General features: G+C 38.3%; 1 protein-coding gene across 2 annotated transcripts in view; it reads right to left on the bottom strand.

The window, feature by feature from the left end:
* DYNLT2 (dynein light chain Tctex-type 2) overlaps positions 1-17,810 on the bottom strand; it is a 972,682-nt gene that overhangs the window by 118,606 nt on the left and 836,266 nt on the right. Inside the window, exon 4 of one of the 2 annotated variants that reach the window (XM_078648829.1) lies at positions 17,199-17,246. The exons of the other annotated variant lie outside the window; for it this stretch is intronic. Within the exon in view, the coding sequence (XP_078504955.1) occupies positions 17,199-17,246 (48 nt within the window). The remainder of the gene's footprint in view (positions 1-17,198; positions 17,247-17,810) is intronic. 2 annotated transcript variants of the gene reach the window in all.

Genomic DNA, 17,810 nt, shown 5'->3' with positions numbered 1-17,810 from the left:
TGTGTAGGTGTGTGGGGTATGTGGGTGTGGGTGGGGATGTGGGTGTGTAAGGTGTGTGTGTGGGTGTGTGGGGTGTTTGGGTGTAGGTGGGGGTGTGGGTGTGTGAGGTGTGTGTGGGGTGTGTGCGGGTGTGGGGGGTATGTGTGTAGGATGTGTGTGTATGTGTGGGATGTGTGGGTGTGTCAGTGAGGTGTGTGTGTGTGTGGGGGGGGGAGGTGTGTGTGTGGGATGTGTGAGGTGTGTCTGTGAGGTATCTGTGTGTGCGTGTATGTGTGTTGGGGGGTGAGGTGTGTGTCTGAGTGTGTGTGTGTGGGATGTGTGGGTGTGGTTGTGGATGTGTAAGGTGTCGGTGTGGGGTGTTTGGGTGTGTGTTGCTGTGTGCGTGTGTGAGGTGTGTATGGGGAGTTTGTGGGTGTGGGGGTGTGGGGTTGTATGCATGTGGTGTGTGTGTGGGACGTACTTGTGGGTACCTAAAACAGCCACAGAACCCAAAAGCTCTTTTCAGAGCTACCCTACCTCTGATCACTCAAAATTATTATTTTATTATTTATTATTATGATTATATAATTTTCACTGTTTTTCCCCATGGTACGCTCCCCGGTACGCTCCCCGGTGCGCGTACCGGGCGCTCCCCCACAAAAATTGAATTATTTTTTTTTGTCCCGCGGGACCCTATTATGGCCCCCACATCAAACCTAGGGGGTCAGGGGGGGTGTACCCTGCCCCCTTTTGGTCATTTCCCCCTTTGTTTTTTGCCACCTCTTGTGTCTCGATCCTACCGAGACACAAGATGGCGGCCACTGCGGACTGTTTCGAATGTTTACAGACACCCGAGAGCCAATCAGCTTTCCGTGTGCAAATCGCGTGGCGCGCCCGGAGCGCTATCCGGTGCGCGTACCGGGGCGCTGCCATAGATATATACATTTTTTTGAACCTAAATTACTCAAAATTCTCTGGAGCACATATCTTGAGACATAGCAAAGGCACATCGGGCTACCAGTCCCTACAATTTTGCCAAGTTTGGTAAAAATCCATTCAGCCGTTCGAGCTAAAAGTGCGACCGACCGCCCTATGTAAATTAACATGGGGAAAACACGTTTTGGGACCCCCCTTTTATCTCGGCCCCCACTTGACGAATCCCCCCCAAACTTTCAGGGAAGGAGCGGAGCGCTGCGAGGCAAAGTTGCTGAGAAATTCAGGCAGATTCCTCAACCGGCGCCACAGTTATTCCCAATAGAAGGTTGTGATTTCCCTATGGAAATCAATCCTAACTATAACTACCTACTGGCGACCGCCAGTAGGTAATATATACATTCACTGAAAAAACCATAGGTTTTACACCAGTTATAGTTAGCTGGAAGTTTTACTCGCATAAAACCATTGAAATTCCACCGTTATAGTTAGTTGGACTCACTATAACTTGCGCGTGCAATGCACTGCTGATGACGTCACATATTACATCACTCATGACATGGTCAGTGACATCACTCATGACATCACTGATGACACCATCCTTGTGACAGAGTGACAGACCTCCTTTCACTGTAATGTAAGCTTTGAAACACATATTCAAAAATAGAAACAAAAATTTTCAAAAAAATGGAGATACCCATACCAGTTACAACAACCAATCCAGCTAACTATAACTGGTGTAAAACCTATGGTTTTTTCAGTGAATTTAATAGGTTTTTTAAATGCTAATTCCTAACTATAACTGGTGTGAAACCTATGGTTTTTTCAGTGAATTTCAATGGTTTTTTAATAGCAAATCTTTATAGGTATAAAAAATAATACATTTTAAAACGAATTTTATATTGTATAATTATGTCAAATCTTTTTAAATTTGTATTTATTTTTAACTTGGGGCGCGCCCTGGGGCGCGTACCGGGGAGCGTCCCGTTAGCGCAATTCTCGCGAACGAAAACAACATCGTGACGTATCGCGTAGACGCGTGATGCGTCATATGACGCACAGTGTAAGCGCACCCGGAAGCACGCGTGCGCATACGATTGCGGCGCGCTCTGGGGCGCGTACCGGGGAACGTCCCGTTAGCGCTATTCTCGCGAACGAAAACAACATCGTGACGTATCGCGTAGACGCGTGATGCGTCATATGACGCACAGCGTAAGCGCACCCGGAAGCACGCGTGCGCATACGATCGCGCAACGTCTCGACGCGCTTACGCTGCGCGCCCCGGGGCGCGCCCTGGAGCGAGGCTACGGGCGCGCCCCGGGGCGCGTAGCATAAGCGCGTCGGGTCATGTGACCTGAAAATAACACTTTCTATTGGTGCAGAACAGTTTTGGTTTCCAAATGAGTAACGCCCGGGTCATGTGACCTGAAAATAACACTTCTCATTGGTTCAGGACAGTTTTGTTTTTCCAAATGATGAAAGACCCCACCTTTTTTCCTTATTCTGACTTTGTCCTTTGACTGAAGAAGACCTGTTTGGATATCTTTGTGTTATATTTTGTACTTTGAAATGGCTACTGTAGCTGCAACAGCTGGAGCATCTGCACCACCACCACCACCACCACCACCACCACCACCACCAAGAGGACCACCACAACAGTACATTGGTGGTCAAGAAGAGGAGGAGGAGGAAGAGGAAGAGGAGGAGGGGAGAAGATTGCTGCCTGAACAAAATACCCCATACAAGCCCAAGTCACACATTGTATGGGAGTTTTTTTCAATCCCAGAGGGCAAGAAAAAAGTGAAAAAAGGTAACTTGCCTAATCTGTGGCGAACAACTCTCAAGGGGCAACCCAAACAAAAAATATTCATTTGGTAATAATACCATGATTCGTCATATGACCCGGAAGCATCCCAACAACTATTCTCGTTCAGAGCTCAGGGAACTGGCCAGTAACCTCCCCAAGACTTCAAGGACCACCTCCTAAAGAACACAACCCACTTCATCGGGACCAGAAACAACAGAGATGATGCCTTGTATTCAGCCACGATTTGCTGATTTTAGAATCACATGTATTGAATGTGGCAAGCTCATCGCCTATGGTGAAAAGAGCATGAAGCTCGTCGTCCTTGCTGGTGGCAATCACAAATGCCCCAAAAAACAGTAATGTTTTCCGTTTTTTGTTTTTTGCTCCAGTTGAGCCATTTTCAATTCCCTTTTTTTTGTTTCTCCCCATAAAAAATACAAAAAAAATATAAAACTGTTTTGATAAGCCAAAAAAAGTACAAAATCTTCAAAAAAACATTAAAAAAATATAAAACAACAAAAAGAAGAAAAAAAACAGTTCTTTTTAGAACTACCTTTCATTTATAAAAATAAACCTATATTTTTATGAATCTCTGTCCAAAAATTTTTCTTAGGGTACGCGTACCGGGGCGCGCCCCCCCAAAAAATAGAAGAAAAAAAATTAATGAAGGAGTTAACATGAGAGAAGAACACAAACAGAGTAATGTTAAGAGAAAGAGAGCTACAGGATGAACACAGAGGAATTGTTTATTACATAGTAAAAAACAGAGAAGGTGTAATAGGGTGAAAGTGAGAAAAGTAAAATGACTAAAGGAGCGAAAGAAGGGAAGAGAGAGGAAGAAGACTAAAGTAGAGATAGTGGGAGAATGTGAGTGGGTGTTGAAAGAAAAAGAAAGGACAGTAAAAAATTTGAGAATGAAGGGTAGTGGCGTAACCGGGATAAATGAAGAACGGTGAGTGAGGGTAAGAAAAGATCAGTTAGTGTAAGTAAAGAGGGGTGAAAGAGGGTGAAAAATTGAATTAGGATAAGACATGGGGAGTGACAAAGAGAAAGGACAAAGAGAGTAAAGGAACAGTACCTGAATGGGTTTGAGTGAAACAGCAAAGAAAGATAAGTAATGCAGTGTGTGTGACTTATAGGGAGTCAGTGGGTGTAGGTCGGGGTGTGGGTGTGTAAGGTGTGTCTGTGGGTGTGGCTGTGTGGGGTGTTTTGGTGTGGGTGGAGGTGAGGGTGAGGGTGTGTGAAGTATGTGTGAGGAGTGTATGGGTGTGGGGTGTATATGTGTGTGATGTATGTGTGTGTATGGAATGTGTGTGTGTGTATGTGAAGAGTGTGTGTGGGGGAATTTTTTGTGTGTATGAGGTGTGTGTGTGGTGTGTGTGTGGGGTGTATGTTAGAGGTATGTGTATGTGTTGAGAGGGGGATGAGGTGTGTGTGTACGAGTAAGATAAATAATTAAGAAAAACAAAATGAGTGAAGAAGCAAAGGAAGGGAACAGAGGGTAAGTGAAGTAAAGAATAGGGATTGAAAGAAGTTGAATATGAGAGGGGAAATAGGGAAATTTGAGTAAACATTGACAATAAGAATAAGTGTGGGAAGCAGAATAAAAACACAGGAGTGAGGTTGGTTGAGAAAATATTAGTAAGCTTAAAGCATAGAGTGATGACAAAGTACATTTTTTTAGTCATACTTACCATATAATAAATGTAGCTTTAATTATTTTTTTTACCGCACTTTGTATCTGTGAAAGAGAGAAGAAAAAATAAGTTATAATTAGTAAAATGTGTATTTTAAATTAAAATATACAAATGAAGAGGTTAAAAATCATAACAGTGTATCTAGAAATAAAGTAAGAGTGAAGGACACAGAAAGGGAAATAAAGTAAGGTAGAAGGATAAAAAGAGAAAAAAGAAATAGAATGAGAGCAAATTACTAAGAGTAAGGCATATAGATTCACTGACAGAGAGGAAGAGAAGAACAGAGAAATGAACTGAAGGTAAGAAAGATACTAAAACAATGTGAGTTAGCAAAACTAAATCAGGAAACAGTAGTAAGTAAAAAGATAATGACTGAGACGGAAAACATAAACACAAGTGAACATATCACAAGGAGAATGATGGCACTGAGGACATAGAAGTAGTGAACGAAAAATAGAGAGACACTCTTTATAAGCTTCAAGATGTGAAGACAATCTCTAAGGATTCTCCTGCTCTAGTACTTCTGGCGTCTGCTGGCTGGTTTGCTTTTCGAACCAGCCAGCAGACGCCAGAAGTACTAGAGCAGGAGAATCCTTAGAGATTTCTCAAACCCTCGCTTTAGGAACGTCTTCGCATCTTAATGTCTTCACATCTTGAAGCTTATAAAGAGTGTCCCCTGCCAGCCATATGCCAAAAGATAGACTCAGCTAACCTGCTGCTGTAGTCTCACATTATAAAATCAACAATAGAAAATCATCATTTGTATATCTATAGCGTAATTCCAAAAGGTGTAAAGGGGTAACATCCAGACTTATCATGACGTCCTGAGCGTTTCCTCCAGTATCAGCATTTTATACGACCTCTAAGCTAAAACATCATTCGTGGCGAACTTTGGTTTTAAAAGAAAAAAGTGGTTATATATCTCTGAAACGAAGAATGAGAAGTGAGCAGTGAAATCTTCAAAAAAATGATTTCACATACCGAAACAAAGAGTCTTTTGAGGTGCCTCATTCTTCGTGGTTATTGTGAAGACTGAATGGCATATAAGAAGCCACTCCAGGCTTGATGAATATCGACTGTTTTTTAACCTGATATCGCAGAAATTACAGCTATCTAAGTGATTTTGAGTTCATCCTATATATAATGAAAATTTGGCTGCAAAAAATATTGTCCTGAGGAAGTCACTACGACGTGTCGAAACGCGTTGACAGACTACAGCCACGCCAATAACATATAGAACTCCCTCGAGCCTTTTTTAAAACAAATGTTTCATTTTTATCATTAATAAAATCTTTTTATTGTATCAATTTATCTTGTATACTTGATGTATGTGTTTAATCTATTTTTATCAATATAATTTAAAAAAAACCTTCTTACAACAGTATATTTTTCTGTGTTATAGTTCATAATAATTTTTTGCATAATTTTTGTCTTTAAATAGCCAGTGTTTGTCTTGTAATTTGGCCTGGGTTGATACCTTCGCATTGCACTAATCTTGGATTGACTTACTTTTCCTTGAGGCCAAATAGTATATCATGGAGGTCCTTTTCTCGTTGCAAAGTACTTTGCTGTTCAGTAAAAAATCAATTTCATCGACTTTCTAGAAGAAAAGCTCCAAGAACATCTGAAATATTTTCATTATTTTCATATACTCCTTTTTTTCAGTCATGACTCTGTACCTTTCCTTTTGGCCAAATAGTGTCAGATGTATGAGTATATTTTCAAATTAATTCAAAGAAGCTCTGAAATGACCTTTTTTCCGACGTTCTGAAAGAAAGGCTTAACAACATTTTCACAATATTTAAGTATTTGTAAAACCATCTCTGACTCACTCATGTTCATCATTTTGTATAATACTAATATCACTTACTATGAGATCCACTTACAGTACCTATATGACAAGTCAATTTTTTATATTACCTGGATCACTTTTACTCAGAATATATTTTTAAACAGCAAAATAACCTTTATTAACTGCTCCCGTCTTCATAGGCCAATTACCTTTACCTACATTTTGTTTGTAAAAACACTAGGTATGAATTTTTTAAGCCAAAAGGCAAACGTTGTTTGAAAGTCAAATGAGTGTCGTTACATTGGGTCCAACCTTTACAACTTTTTAAATAGCATGTGTAATGCCCTGATGTTGTAGAAGGACCATCATGAAAAATAATAGCTGCAGTTGCAAAGGTTCTTCCTGATATCGATAACTGTGAAGCCATGAAATTTCCAATAGAAGTTGTCAATTTAGTTCCATCAGGTCTACATTGTTGGAACATTAAAATGACATACTGGCCATAATTTTGTAGAAATAATGTGGACAGCATTGTAGACTTACATTGGGGGGACACCATATTGTGATTCGCTGCTTTAACTAGATTATTAAAAGGCACTGATTTGCAGTCTGGTAAAGTCACATATATAAATCTTTCAGTGTCTATTCTATTAGTACTTGATAAAGTACAGTTGTCGCAGTCATGCTGCCATTGATAAGAAAGGCTAAAAAGATTTTTAATATCTACACCTTCATCTTCCAATACATCAAACATATACATTAAAAATTCCTGACAATCCTGCTGAATATTCTGTGAAAATTGATTTTGACCAGTACATATGTCTAGAAGATTTCGAATTTCTGAAACACTTTCTTTTTTCGCTCTATCACTGGTACATTTCTCAAACACGGAATTCAACAAACAACAGAATCTTTGATCCCGATTTTCAACAATCTGTTCTTGTATATTTTGAAGAAAAAAAACAACATTAACCACTACATTAGCATAGCAGTTGACACCAGAACTGTTTTCAAACTGAAATCCAACAACATCTTCAACAGAATCCTTTTTCCTTCTACTTACAATTACAGTTTGGTCTACTTTTTGTCTTTTTGCTACTATCTCACTGCAATTACTCTCATTTCTTCTTTTTCGGTCTACCACACGTTTTTCAATCAGAGGATATTGAGGCAAATGTGGAGCATACTCTCTTCTTAACCTATTGTATTCTTTAACACAATCTAGATCAGCACAAATCTTTGTTTCATCACACTCAATCAAGTACAATCCTGATAAAGTTCTGACTCGTGATAATGCCACATATGCCATACCCTCTTTAAACACAGAACTTCCAATGTTCACCAAAGCGCTATCTACACTTAAACCTTGAGACTTAAGAATTGTCACCGCATATGCCAAACAAATAGGAAACAGTTTTCGCCGAACATATAAGTCTTTCACGAGCAAAAATCTAGCTGAACAATACAAAGTTGTTCTATTTCATCAATGCCATCAAATTTAATTTTTAAAATTTCAATTCCATCTCTATTTTTGTAATTCACAAAACCAACAACATGACCCATTGCTCCATTTACCAGACCTCTTTCAACATTTAAATTCCTTCTCAAAATGATACGACAATTTAAACACACATTCAGAGTCTTTTCAAAACCAGCAGTTTTAGATATAGTCTTCTCTAATGAATCCAATTTTGATTTCAAATTTTCAGACAAAATAATTGTTGCTCTATTTTATCTGTAGCTTCCAGTTTCAATATCTCTTCATTTTCTAACTTTAACATTTTGTTGTTGAACATGGAACATTCTTTCAGAGTTGGCATCAAACATATGCCAGATTTCTTCTTGTTAATTTTCTTAAAAATATTCTCTGGAAGAATGTTTTCATTTGGGTACAAATTTGAAATTAATTGTCCATGTAAAGCTTCTTTCCCTTGCTGACTTACTTTTCCGATTCTTACATCTTGTAAAATATTTTTATAATCTTCATCCTTTGCCTGCCGCATATTTTGAAGCAGTTCTGCATATTTGAAGTTTAACCATATATTAACGTTTCCAATGCTTCCTAGGCACTTCCTGGTATCTTCATGCGTGAGCATTTTGAACACAGGTTGTCCTTTCACTGGAGTCAGCTGCAGTAGATCTCCAAAAACAATAATGTGTTTTCCTCCAAATAAGACATCATAGTCTGTTCTAAGAATTTCTTGCATTCTCAAATGCACAAAAGCAAGCATTATATTTGACACCATGCTTACTTCATCAATGATAAGAAGTTTCATTTTCTTCAGGACTCTCGAAACTTGGGAACACGCATCTCCAGATAGCTTGTGATATTGCAATTTGTTATCATGCTCCACTGGCAGCATCAGTAAACGATGTAAAGTAATCCCTTTAATGTTATGTGCACCAGCCCAGTTGGAGCGGTAACAACACAAGACAGCGGTGATTCAGTCCTTTTCTGCAGATAAGTTGCAATTGCTTTAATCAGAAAACTTTTTCCAGTTCCCGCTTCTCCACTCACGTACAGTCGAACAGGCTTAAATGATGTACATGAGCACTCTTTTTTCTCATGACTGAATCCATGTTCAACCTGTTCTGTGTCTTCGTCATATATCTGTTTCTGCTCAACGTTTAGTTGTTTCACCAAATCTTCTAAGTTAACTACATCCTCTTGAGCTTGTTCCATAGCTCTTTCCACCTCATCCATGGCAGTGGCAGCTTCATTTTGTTTAATTGGTCCTCCAAGTGGATCCTGACTCAATGAAGCAGAACTCTGACTGTCTTGAGAACTGTCTCTAGCAATCTCTGCAGCAATTGTGGCTTCTTGCTCTATTTCTTCGTTCAACATTTGCAGATAATTTGGAAAAACAGGGCATTCTATGGTATCCTTGATTGCATTAAAAGAATCTTCGTAACACAGAAAATCTCCAAGTAATTCCTCTTCTGTACGCCATGGCTTAAAGAGTTGCAAAAGAGCTAAATAGTAAAATTCCCTTTTCTCTGGATTTTCGCAACTCAATTTTCGATGATTAATCAAATGGCATTTTTTCTGCTTCACTAGACATCCTTCACACCCAATGATAGCATATATTCCATTGTTAATATCTTCTCTGATGGTTCTCTTATAAATATAGTTTTGCAGAACTTCATACAAACAAATGTTCTCAAGATGACTACTTCTATTTGGATAGTATGTATCCAACATGTTTGTCTTCAAAATATCTGTACTTTCTGGTTCTTTCTCCGCCAAATACTCTATTTCTTGTACAGATTTCAAAACTCGGTTTCGTGTTGCAGCAAGACCTAGACTCACCCAAATGATGGTTCTAGATTTGGCATAGAGACTTGCTGACGACAATCGATCAGAACATTCATATGCTCCAATTTCTCGATGCAACAACATCTTCAGACTGTAACTGTATAATTTCTTGCTTAGACTCTTTTCATGTGAAATGTCCTCCCACACTTCCTTCAGTTCTGTCTTTTCTTTTTTTGTGATGTAAGATGTCACATATCGAGCCACAGCAATAGAGTTGTCAGCAACGAACTGAATATCCATGTTAGCATTCCACATGGACAAAATCACTGGGTTGTAGTCGTTGATGTACTTGGACTCTTCGTTTCTTTTTAAATTGTATGTATTTTTTGGTGATTTCCTCGTCACAGTATGTCGCAGAGAAGACATCAAATTATTTACTCTTCCTTTAGAAATCACTGGTCGTGGAAAGCCGAAACGACATTTTGTGTAGAACTTGTCCTTGTTTCTGAATTTTCGACGACAGTACTTTCCACAACGATGGGATTGAAAGCGTAAAACTTGTTGCCTTAAACTGTTTTCCTCTGTAGTTTTCGGAACAGCACATGTTGAATACTCTTCAATGAAGCTCATCACTGTTTCATCCGAATCTGTTCCAAATTTGGGTGCATCTGTAATCCACAACAACATATGTATGTGAGGAGCACCTCTCGCTTGATACTCCTTTCTCCAAAAGAAATCCAAAACCTCTCCAAGGGGAGGATTTTTTTTGTTGGTAATAAAAGACATCATAGCTTCAAATCTATGACTGAAATATCTGCATACATTCACTGGATCCAAAGAACACAGTTCTCCAGGTGTTTTGAATTCTATATTTTGTATATTTGCATTTGCCTCTCATAGAAATTGAAGTAAGTCGTCCCATGCATACTCGGCACAGCTAAGAGTGAGGAACCATGTAGGAGTTCCTAAGTTTCTTAGCATACATTTCAATTCCCCATGATGATGGTACCAATACTCATTTGTACCACGCTGACATGCCATGAGATTGATTAGATGAGATTCCAAAATATTATCTTGCAGATTCACTTTCTCCATAAAGTCCCTAGCCGAAACATTTTGCAGATGTGCTCCACTTTTCAGTATATGGTTTACTGCATAAGAAAGCCCAGACAAGTCACTTTCATACAGTAGATGAAACAAATAGGGAATGCATTGACGAAACCTTGGATCTTCAGCATATAATCTTACAGTTCGATATTCAGATGCAGGAATTTGAAGTGGACGATCGTCATATCGTCCACCTTGATCTGTTGGAAATAAATGTGGAAAACAACAAGCTTCCAAACTTTCTTCACATACACTAATGGGACTTCCTTTTGCTGCTTTCATTTGAAACAATTCAATTGCATTCCCCATTACTTCATTGGAATGCAAAGGATGGACAGTATAATGTTCATATATTTCTTCACTTCTAGACACATCAACTTTTTCAATTTGGCCGCCTGAACAATCACTGTCTTCATCTGCAGCTGTTTCCTCTGCTGCAACACATACATCTTTGTAATACTCATTGTTTTTGACTAAATACAACGTTGCCTTTTTGACTTTCCTAACATCCACTAAATCTTGCCAGATTTTCTTACTCTTTGTCGGAACCCCATTAACTAGAATAACTAAAGGTTCCTCTTCTACGTTTTCTATACCAATTGTATCAATAGTTTTTTTTAAATCAAGAGGCAAATAAACAACTCTCCCCTTTAATCCTCTCTGCAAATCTGTAGGAGGCAATTTCCCTATCTTAGGCTCCATGCGAACAATTGCCTGAAAAGGGTGGACACATTGAATCAAAATAGACTCATATGTATTTAAATCCATCAATTCACGGGGAATGTCTACCAACTCCAGATTATTATGAACAGCTCTATCAGGCATTCTGTTTTGATTTAATTTATCATAACAATATTTACAAATACGCTGATCAGAACTCAAATCAAAACAATTCTCCACCCACAAATAAGTTGCAAAATCCTTCCACTCATAATTATTCATCTTTTCACTTTTTACGTATAAACCAACTAATCTAGTTTGATGCTTATAATGACTTCGTCGACAACACACACAAGTAAAATTCGGCCTTTCACTTGATTTCACCTTAAACCTGATAATTTCCTGCTCAAACTTTTCTGTACTTGAAATCTGTACTTTGTCTTCCACATTACCTTGAATTGCTGTGTCAATTTCTACACTGTCCTCTTTTTCACCAAAATAACAAATCTCAATTTCTTCACAAATCTTCTTCACATCTAATTCAGTTCCATGCAAAAGAGCACTGTTTAATTGTTTAAGCTTAAGTGCTGGACTTTTTACATAATACAACATTCTCACTAATTTCCTCATTTTGGTATGATGCACTGCTAACATCCTAAAATTATGAAAAACACTCTGACAGACATTTCTAGAAAGACAAGCCAGTGAATGCCCTTGCAAACCTGTGTTTTCTCTCACTCTGCAAGGATCTAAGTCTTGCAACAACTTCACTTTCTGCTTTAGACTTTTCTTACTGTATGTACGTAAGAAATTACAATACAAATCAATTGATTCCTGTCGCACACTACAAATACGACTACACTTCCAAGTGTACACTGGACCCTTAGTACGTCTCCCTAAAACTTCATCAGTTAACACCTCTTCTGGTTCTCTAGGCACAAGTTTCTCTTTTTCAATCGGACAACCGTCTTTCACTTCATACGCTCGACCACTGGTGTCAACTGCATGCACTAAATCATTCTCCTGGAAGTAACTCTCCTCATTAAAAAATGGCTCACAACTTGAACTGTGCAACCATTCTCCTGAAAAAACTTTACAAAAATTAGTCCGATTAATTACTCTTTTCCATCTACTGTTTGATTTGAAAACATCAATTGTCTTGTTAAGTGTCCTAATTCTATTGATTATTAAAATAAATAATTTTTTCTTAACTTCAAAAGCCTGATCAACAATCTTCTCTACACTTTTCTTTTTCTTATAAAAAGAAGCTCTCTGTTTACCTTTCCTAATGTTTTTTAACAAATTTAAAACCACCCTATTGCGAAACATTCATTTACGAATGTCTCTAAACTGATTCTGCCTTCTATTCCTATACATATTATTCTCTCCTGCTCCAGTTGTAGGATTTTTTGAGGTTCTCTCCTTCCTTTTCAAATTTACTCTCTCGTTCTCTTTTTCTACATGCTGTCCAACAATTTTTTTTGAAGTACATATGTTCCGTATGAAAGACTTAGTTGTCTTACCAGGAGCTTGGTTCCTGTTTTTTAAAGTATTTGTTGTGGAAGAGTGCTGTAATTCCGTTGCTGTTTTTGTTTTTTGGCGGTTATGTTGTTTTTTTCTCCTTTCCCTTGAGGGCATGTTTGCTTACTCTTGAAATCTTGATTTCAATCTGTGTTAAAGAAAAAAATAGCACATTATAGACCACTATTACCAAACAACAAAGCAATGACAAAAAGCAAACGATCTATTCAGGGTTACAGATCAGGTGAGGATTCTCCAGGGGTGCACAAAAGGTGAGGCCTGTATTGAAGAGTATAGTGGAAGACAGCTATGTCCACAGGTACAAAGAAGATGAGGCCTGTGTCTAAGAGTCCAGTAGGGGATAGACTTCATGAAGTCTAGTCCACTGCACTCTTATACACAGGCTTCACCACCTATGCTTCTCAGGAAAGGCCTCTCTCCCACTACAGTCTTGATCATAGACCTCACCTCCTCTGTCCCTCTGGACATGTCTCACCTCATCTGCACAATCTACTTCCTAATCTCAGGTAACATAGGTGACATAATTGTGAAAAGGTCAAATTTTTTTTATGTAATCATGCACACACTATTTATTCTTTCTCAAAAATGTAGAATTCATTGATTAGTCCCAAAATCGATTTTTCAATAACATTTTAGAAACACAGTGCAGGTCCTACTATTTAAACTTTCTCAAACATGTAAAACTCATTAATTTGCAGCAAAAATATTTTAGTAGTGTGATGAAAAGCTTATACATATAACCTTTTCATTGTTTTTCAAATGTTATTCTAAAAAAAAATATATAAGGCCTAAGCAGGAATACTCATGTGATGAAGCCTGTCCACGGGAGCACAAAACGTGAGGCTTGTGTCCAAGAGTGCAGTGGACAGGACTAAACTGGAGTAGTGTGCAAGAAAAAGATGAGCCTCATTTATAAAGCCCTGCGTCAGTTTTGCGCTACTGATGCGTCACTTTTTGTGACGCATTGGCGGCATGAAACATGTGCCTTGTTGCGCCATATTTAAAAAGTGACGCATGTAGGTAGATGCGTCATTTTTTAAACCTCTGCGCCACATTATACCTCTGTCAAGTGTAATGTACACAGAGGGGTCATTTCTCCGCAAAAAGCCTCGTAATAATGACGCAGTGAAATCTATGAGATTTCACTGCGTCACTTTTAGGACACTGTTACGTCAAAATCTTGCACCTGCCTCACAGCAGGGATAAGACTAAGGCAAACGCTTTCACATGGGGCTTTCCCCATGTGATAGGATTCTGACACCTAAGCAGGAGTGCAGATGAGATGAAGACTGTCCAGGGGAGCACAAAAGGTGAGGCTTGTGTCCAAGAGTGCAGTGGACAGGACTAAACTGGAGTAGTGTGCAAAAAAAGATGAACCTCATTTATGAGGCCCTGCGTCAGTTTTGCACTGCTAATGCGTCACTTTTTGTGACGCATCGGCGGCATAAAACATGTACCTTTTTGCGCCATATTTAAAAAGTGACGCATGTAGGTAGATGCGTCACTTTTTAAACCTCTGCGCCACATTATACTTCTGTCAGGTGTAATGTACACAGAGGGGGCATTCCCCCGCAAAAAGCCTCATAATAGTGACACAGTAAAATCTATGAGATTTCACTGCATCACTTTTAGGACACAGTTACGTCAAAATCTTGCGCCTGCCTTACAGCAAGCGTAAGACTGAGGCAAACGCTTTCACATGCAGCTTTCCCCATGTGAAAGGATGCATTGCTGGAGTACAAGCATTCCATTTCATTACTGAAAAGTCACTATTTTACAAAATACATTTCCTCTCTCTTGCAAACAATGCTACCAAGCATTACCAAAAAATATAACACAAACCAACAGCAAAGAAGCTCAGTGTGCTTCCTAATCTGAGATAACACAGGTGACATGATTGTGAAAGCTTCAAATTATTTTATTTAATCATGCACACACTTTTTATTCTTTCTCAAAAATGTAAAAGCTATTAATTTGCACCAAAATCGATTTTTCAATAACATTTTAGAAACACAGTGCAGGTCCTATGACCAATCATTCCATTTCAGTTTTGAAAAGTCACTATTTTACAAAATACATTTCCTATCTCTTGCAAACATTCCTACCAAGCATTACCCAAAAAATAAAACAAACCAACAGCAAAGAAACTCAGTCTGCTTCCCAATCTGAGGTAAACACGTAACATGTTTGTAAAAGATTCAAATATTTTTATATAATTATGCACACACTATTTATTCCTTCTTAAAAATGTTAAAGCCATTGATTTGCACTAAAATCATTTTCCAATTACCATTTTATGAACAGAACACAGGTCCTATGTACAAGCATTCATTTTCACTACTGAAAGCCATTAATTTACCCTAAAATCGTTTTTTATTTAATATTTTATAAACAGAGCACAGATCCTATTTACAAGCATTCATTTTCACTACTAAAACCCATTGTTTTGCACTAAAATCGTTTTTCAATTAACATTTTAGAAACACTGCACAGATCCTATATACAAGCATTCATTTTCACTACTGAAACCCATTGATTTGCACTAAAATCGTTTTTCAATTACCATTTTAGGAACACAACACAGGTCCTATGTGCTTCTTAATCTGAACTCTCTATCTAAATGAATCATAACTCACCTTTACAAATGCTTTAGGAGATTCAGAACAGTGTCAGATACACACACCAATATTTCTTTAGCAGAGCAAAAGGTATGTTCTCCAGGCACTGCAACCATTAATGGCACAGAAAATCTCTAATTCTACACACATATTGCTCATGGTAACCAATCAAAACTCTTCCCTCTGTATTTTCAAACCAACACCCTTCCCCCCCTCAGCCCTTTCTACCTGTTACCATAGCAACTCCCTCCTCACTGAGCTCTCAGGTTTAAAAGTTTATTCTACAATGTTGCAAATCACCTCAGCAAGGATGTTTGACCTGCGAATACACCAGCTTATCTGTGCAATGTTTCTTTAAATGACTTTTATTTAACCATTCAAATTACTTCTTACACAGAACACAACCATGCACCCTAACTTACAGTTTTCAACTATCTCAATCTACCAATCATTGCTTGTGATTCAAGAGCACTGAAACTCCACAGGTTTTTTTTTTGCAAACTCCTACTGTTCCAACTGCCATTTTATTCCTACACTTCATCTGACTGCACCAGAACCTCCTCTACCATGTATTCTGTCTGGATTATTGGACATAGCTATATCCACTGGGCTCAAAGGTATGCAGCTACCAGAAATTTTCACAACCTTGATTTACCAAATGTGAACATTAAATGGATTGGCCAGAGAGGATTGAGATGTCACCAATTGATACCATTGGTGAAAACCTTTTTGCATTTGCCACACCCTAACCTCATAATTCTGCACTGTGGTGGAAATGAGTTAGGCACTTTGACTGGGGTAGGTCTGGAAATGCTTTTAAAGGACACCTTTGAACAATTGATGGCACTTTTTCCTCAAACTGCCTTGGTATTTTCCAATATATGCCAAAGATAGAAATGGAACTGGTCCAACCAATTTTGTCCACAATTTGAGAAAGCACGGAAACATGTGAATAAATCTGTTTCTGCTTACATGAGAGACTATGGAATGGGTTCAATATACAACAACAACTTGCGTTACAACATGCAAGATATCTACAGAGGAGATGGTGTGCACTTCTCAGATGAGGGGAATAGAATATTCCTCCTGAATTTAAGACTGTGCATTGGTACCTACTTGTAGGTACCTAAATCAGCCACAGACCCCAAAAGCTCTTTTCAGAGCTACCCTACCTCTGATCACTCCAAATGATTATCTTTTTCTAACTTTTTTCACTATTTTTCACCAAAGTACGCTCCCCAGTACGCTTCCCGGTGCGCGTACTGGGCGCTCCCCCCGAGAAAAATGTAAAAAAAAAAAATTCCGCCTATATGGGTCTCCTAAGACCCCCTCAGAAAACCTAGAGGGTCAGGGAGTGCCTACCATGCCCCCTTATACCCATTCCCAACATTGTTTGTCCTCCATCTTGTGTCTCAATTCTTCCGAAACACAAGATGGAGGACTCCCGTAGCGCTGCCGGTACGCGTACTGGGGCGCGCACCGGGAAGCGATCCCAAAAATGTTAAAAGTTAATTTACATAAAAACCACTGGAGACACTTTCACCAAATATAGAATAGGCCATACTACATACCTGTCCCTACCATTTTCCCAAATTTGATGGAATTCCATTGAGCCATTTGAGCTGTAGCACTGTCTAAATATCCTGAGGTAAATTACATGACAAAAACACATCTGAAGTGTTAGAATTTACAACCAATTAAAATGTTACTTTCATTTTCTACTTTTTTTTCCTGACATTTGATTGGTTATGTACATGAATATAAATGAAAAATGAGAGGGAAACACAGCCATTTTGACTACAACTACCTGAGGTACATCTTGAAAGGATTTTCGCATTTTTTCTTCTTCACCTCTCTGTAAAGTAAGTTGATAATTTGTAAGGGGCACTTTAAGATAATTTGTAAAAACGTTTTCTTATAATTATTTACAGTCCCTCTGCTATAGTTATAGATAGAGATAGGCTCCTCTCTTATATTTATGAATTGACTTAGGCTTCTCTGCTATAATTATGAATTTACTTACACTTCTTCACAGGCACTTTTTTTATATTTCTACTTCCTGCCTGTTACCATACACTGCCCAAAGTTAACTTCACTGTTAAAAAATCAGAACTACCTGTCTGAACTTAAACCCAACAGTGCCCTAACTCTACTAATATAGTTATTTTTTATGCAATTTACAGCAAAAAAATGGAAGGGGAGCAAGAAAATATCAATGTTTCCTTCGAGATTACATATGAGGAGATTCTAAATGAAGATTTTGTTGAAGAAGATTTTATGGATCAGTCTTTGGATCAACAATTTATTGAATGTTTACAAGACATAGAAACATGCATTTTTGAGGAGATTCCAGATGATGTAATGCTGGAAGTTTTATTGAACTATGAAAATTCTAACCAATAAATCTTTATTTAATCAT

This window comes from Lissotriton helveticus, chromosome 6 (assembly GCF_964261635.1).
Source record: "Lissotriton helveticus chromosome 6, aLisHel1.1, whole genome shotgun sequence".
NCBI lineage: Eukaryota > Metazoa > Chordata > Amphibia > Caudata > Salamandridae > Lissotriton > Lissotriton helveticus.
This window is presented reverse-complemented; position numbering and strand designations above follow the sequence as displayed.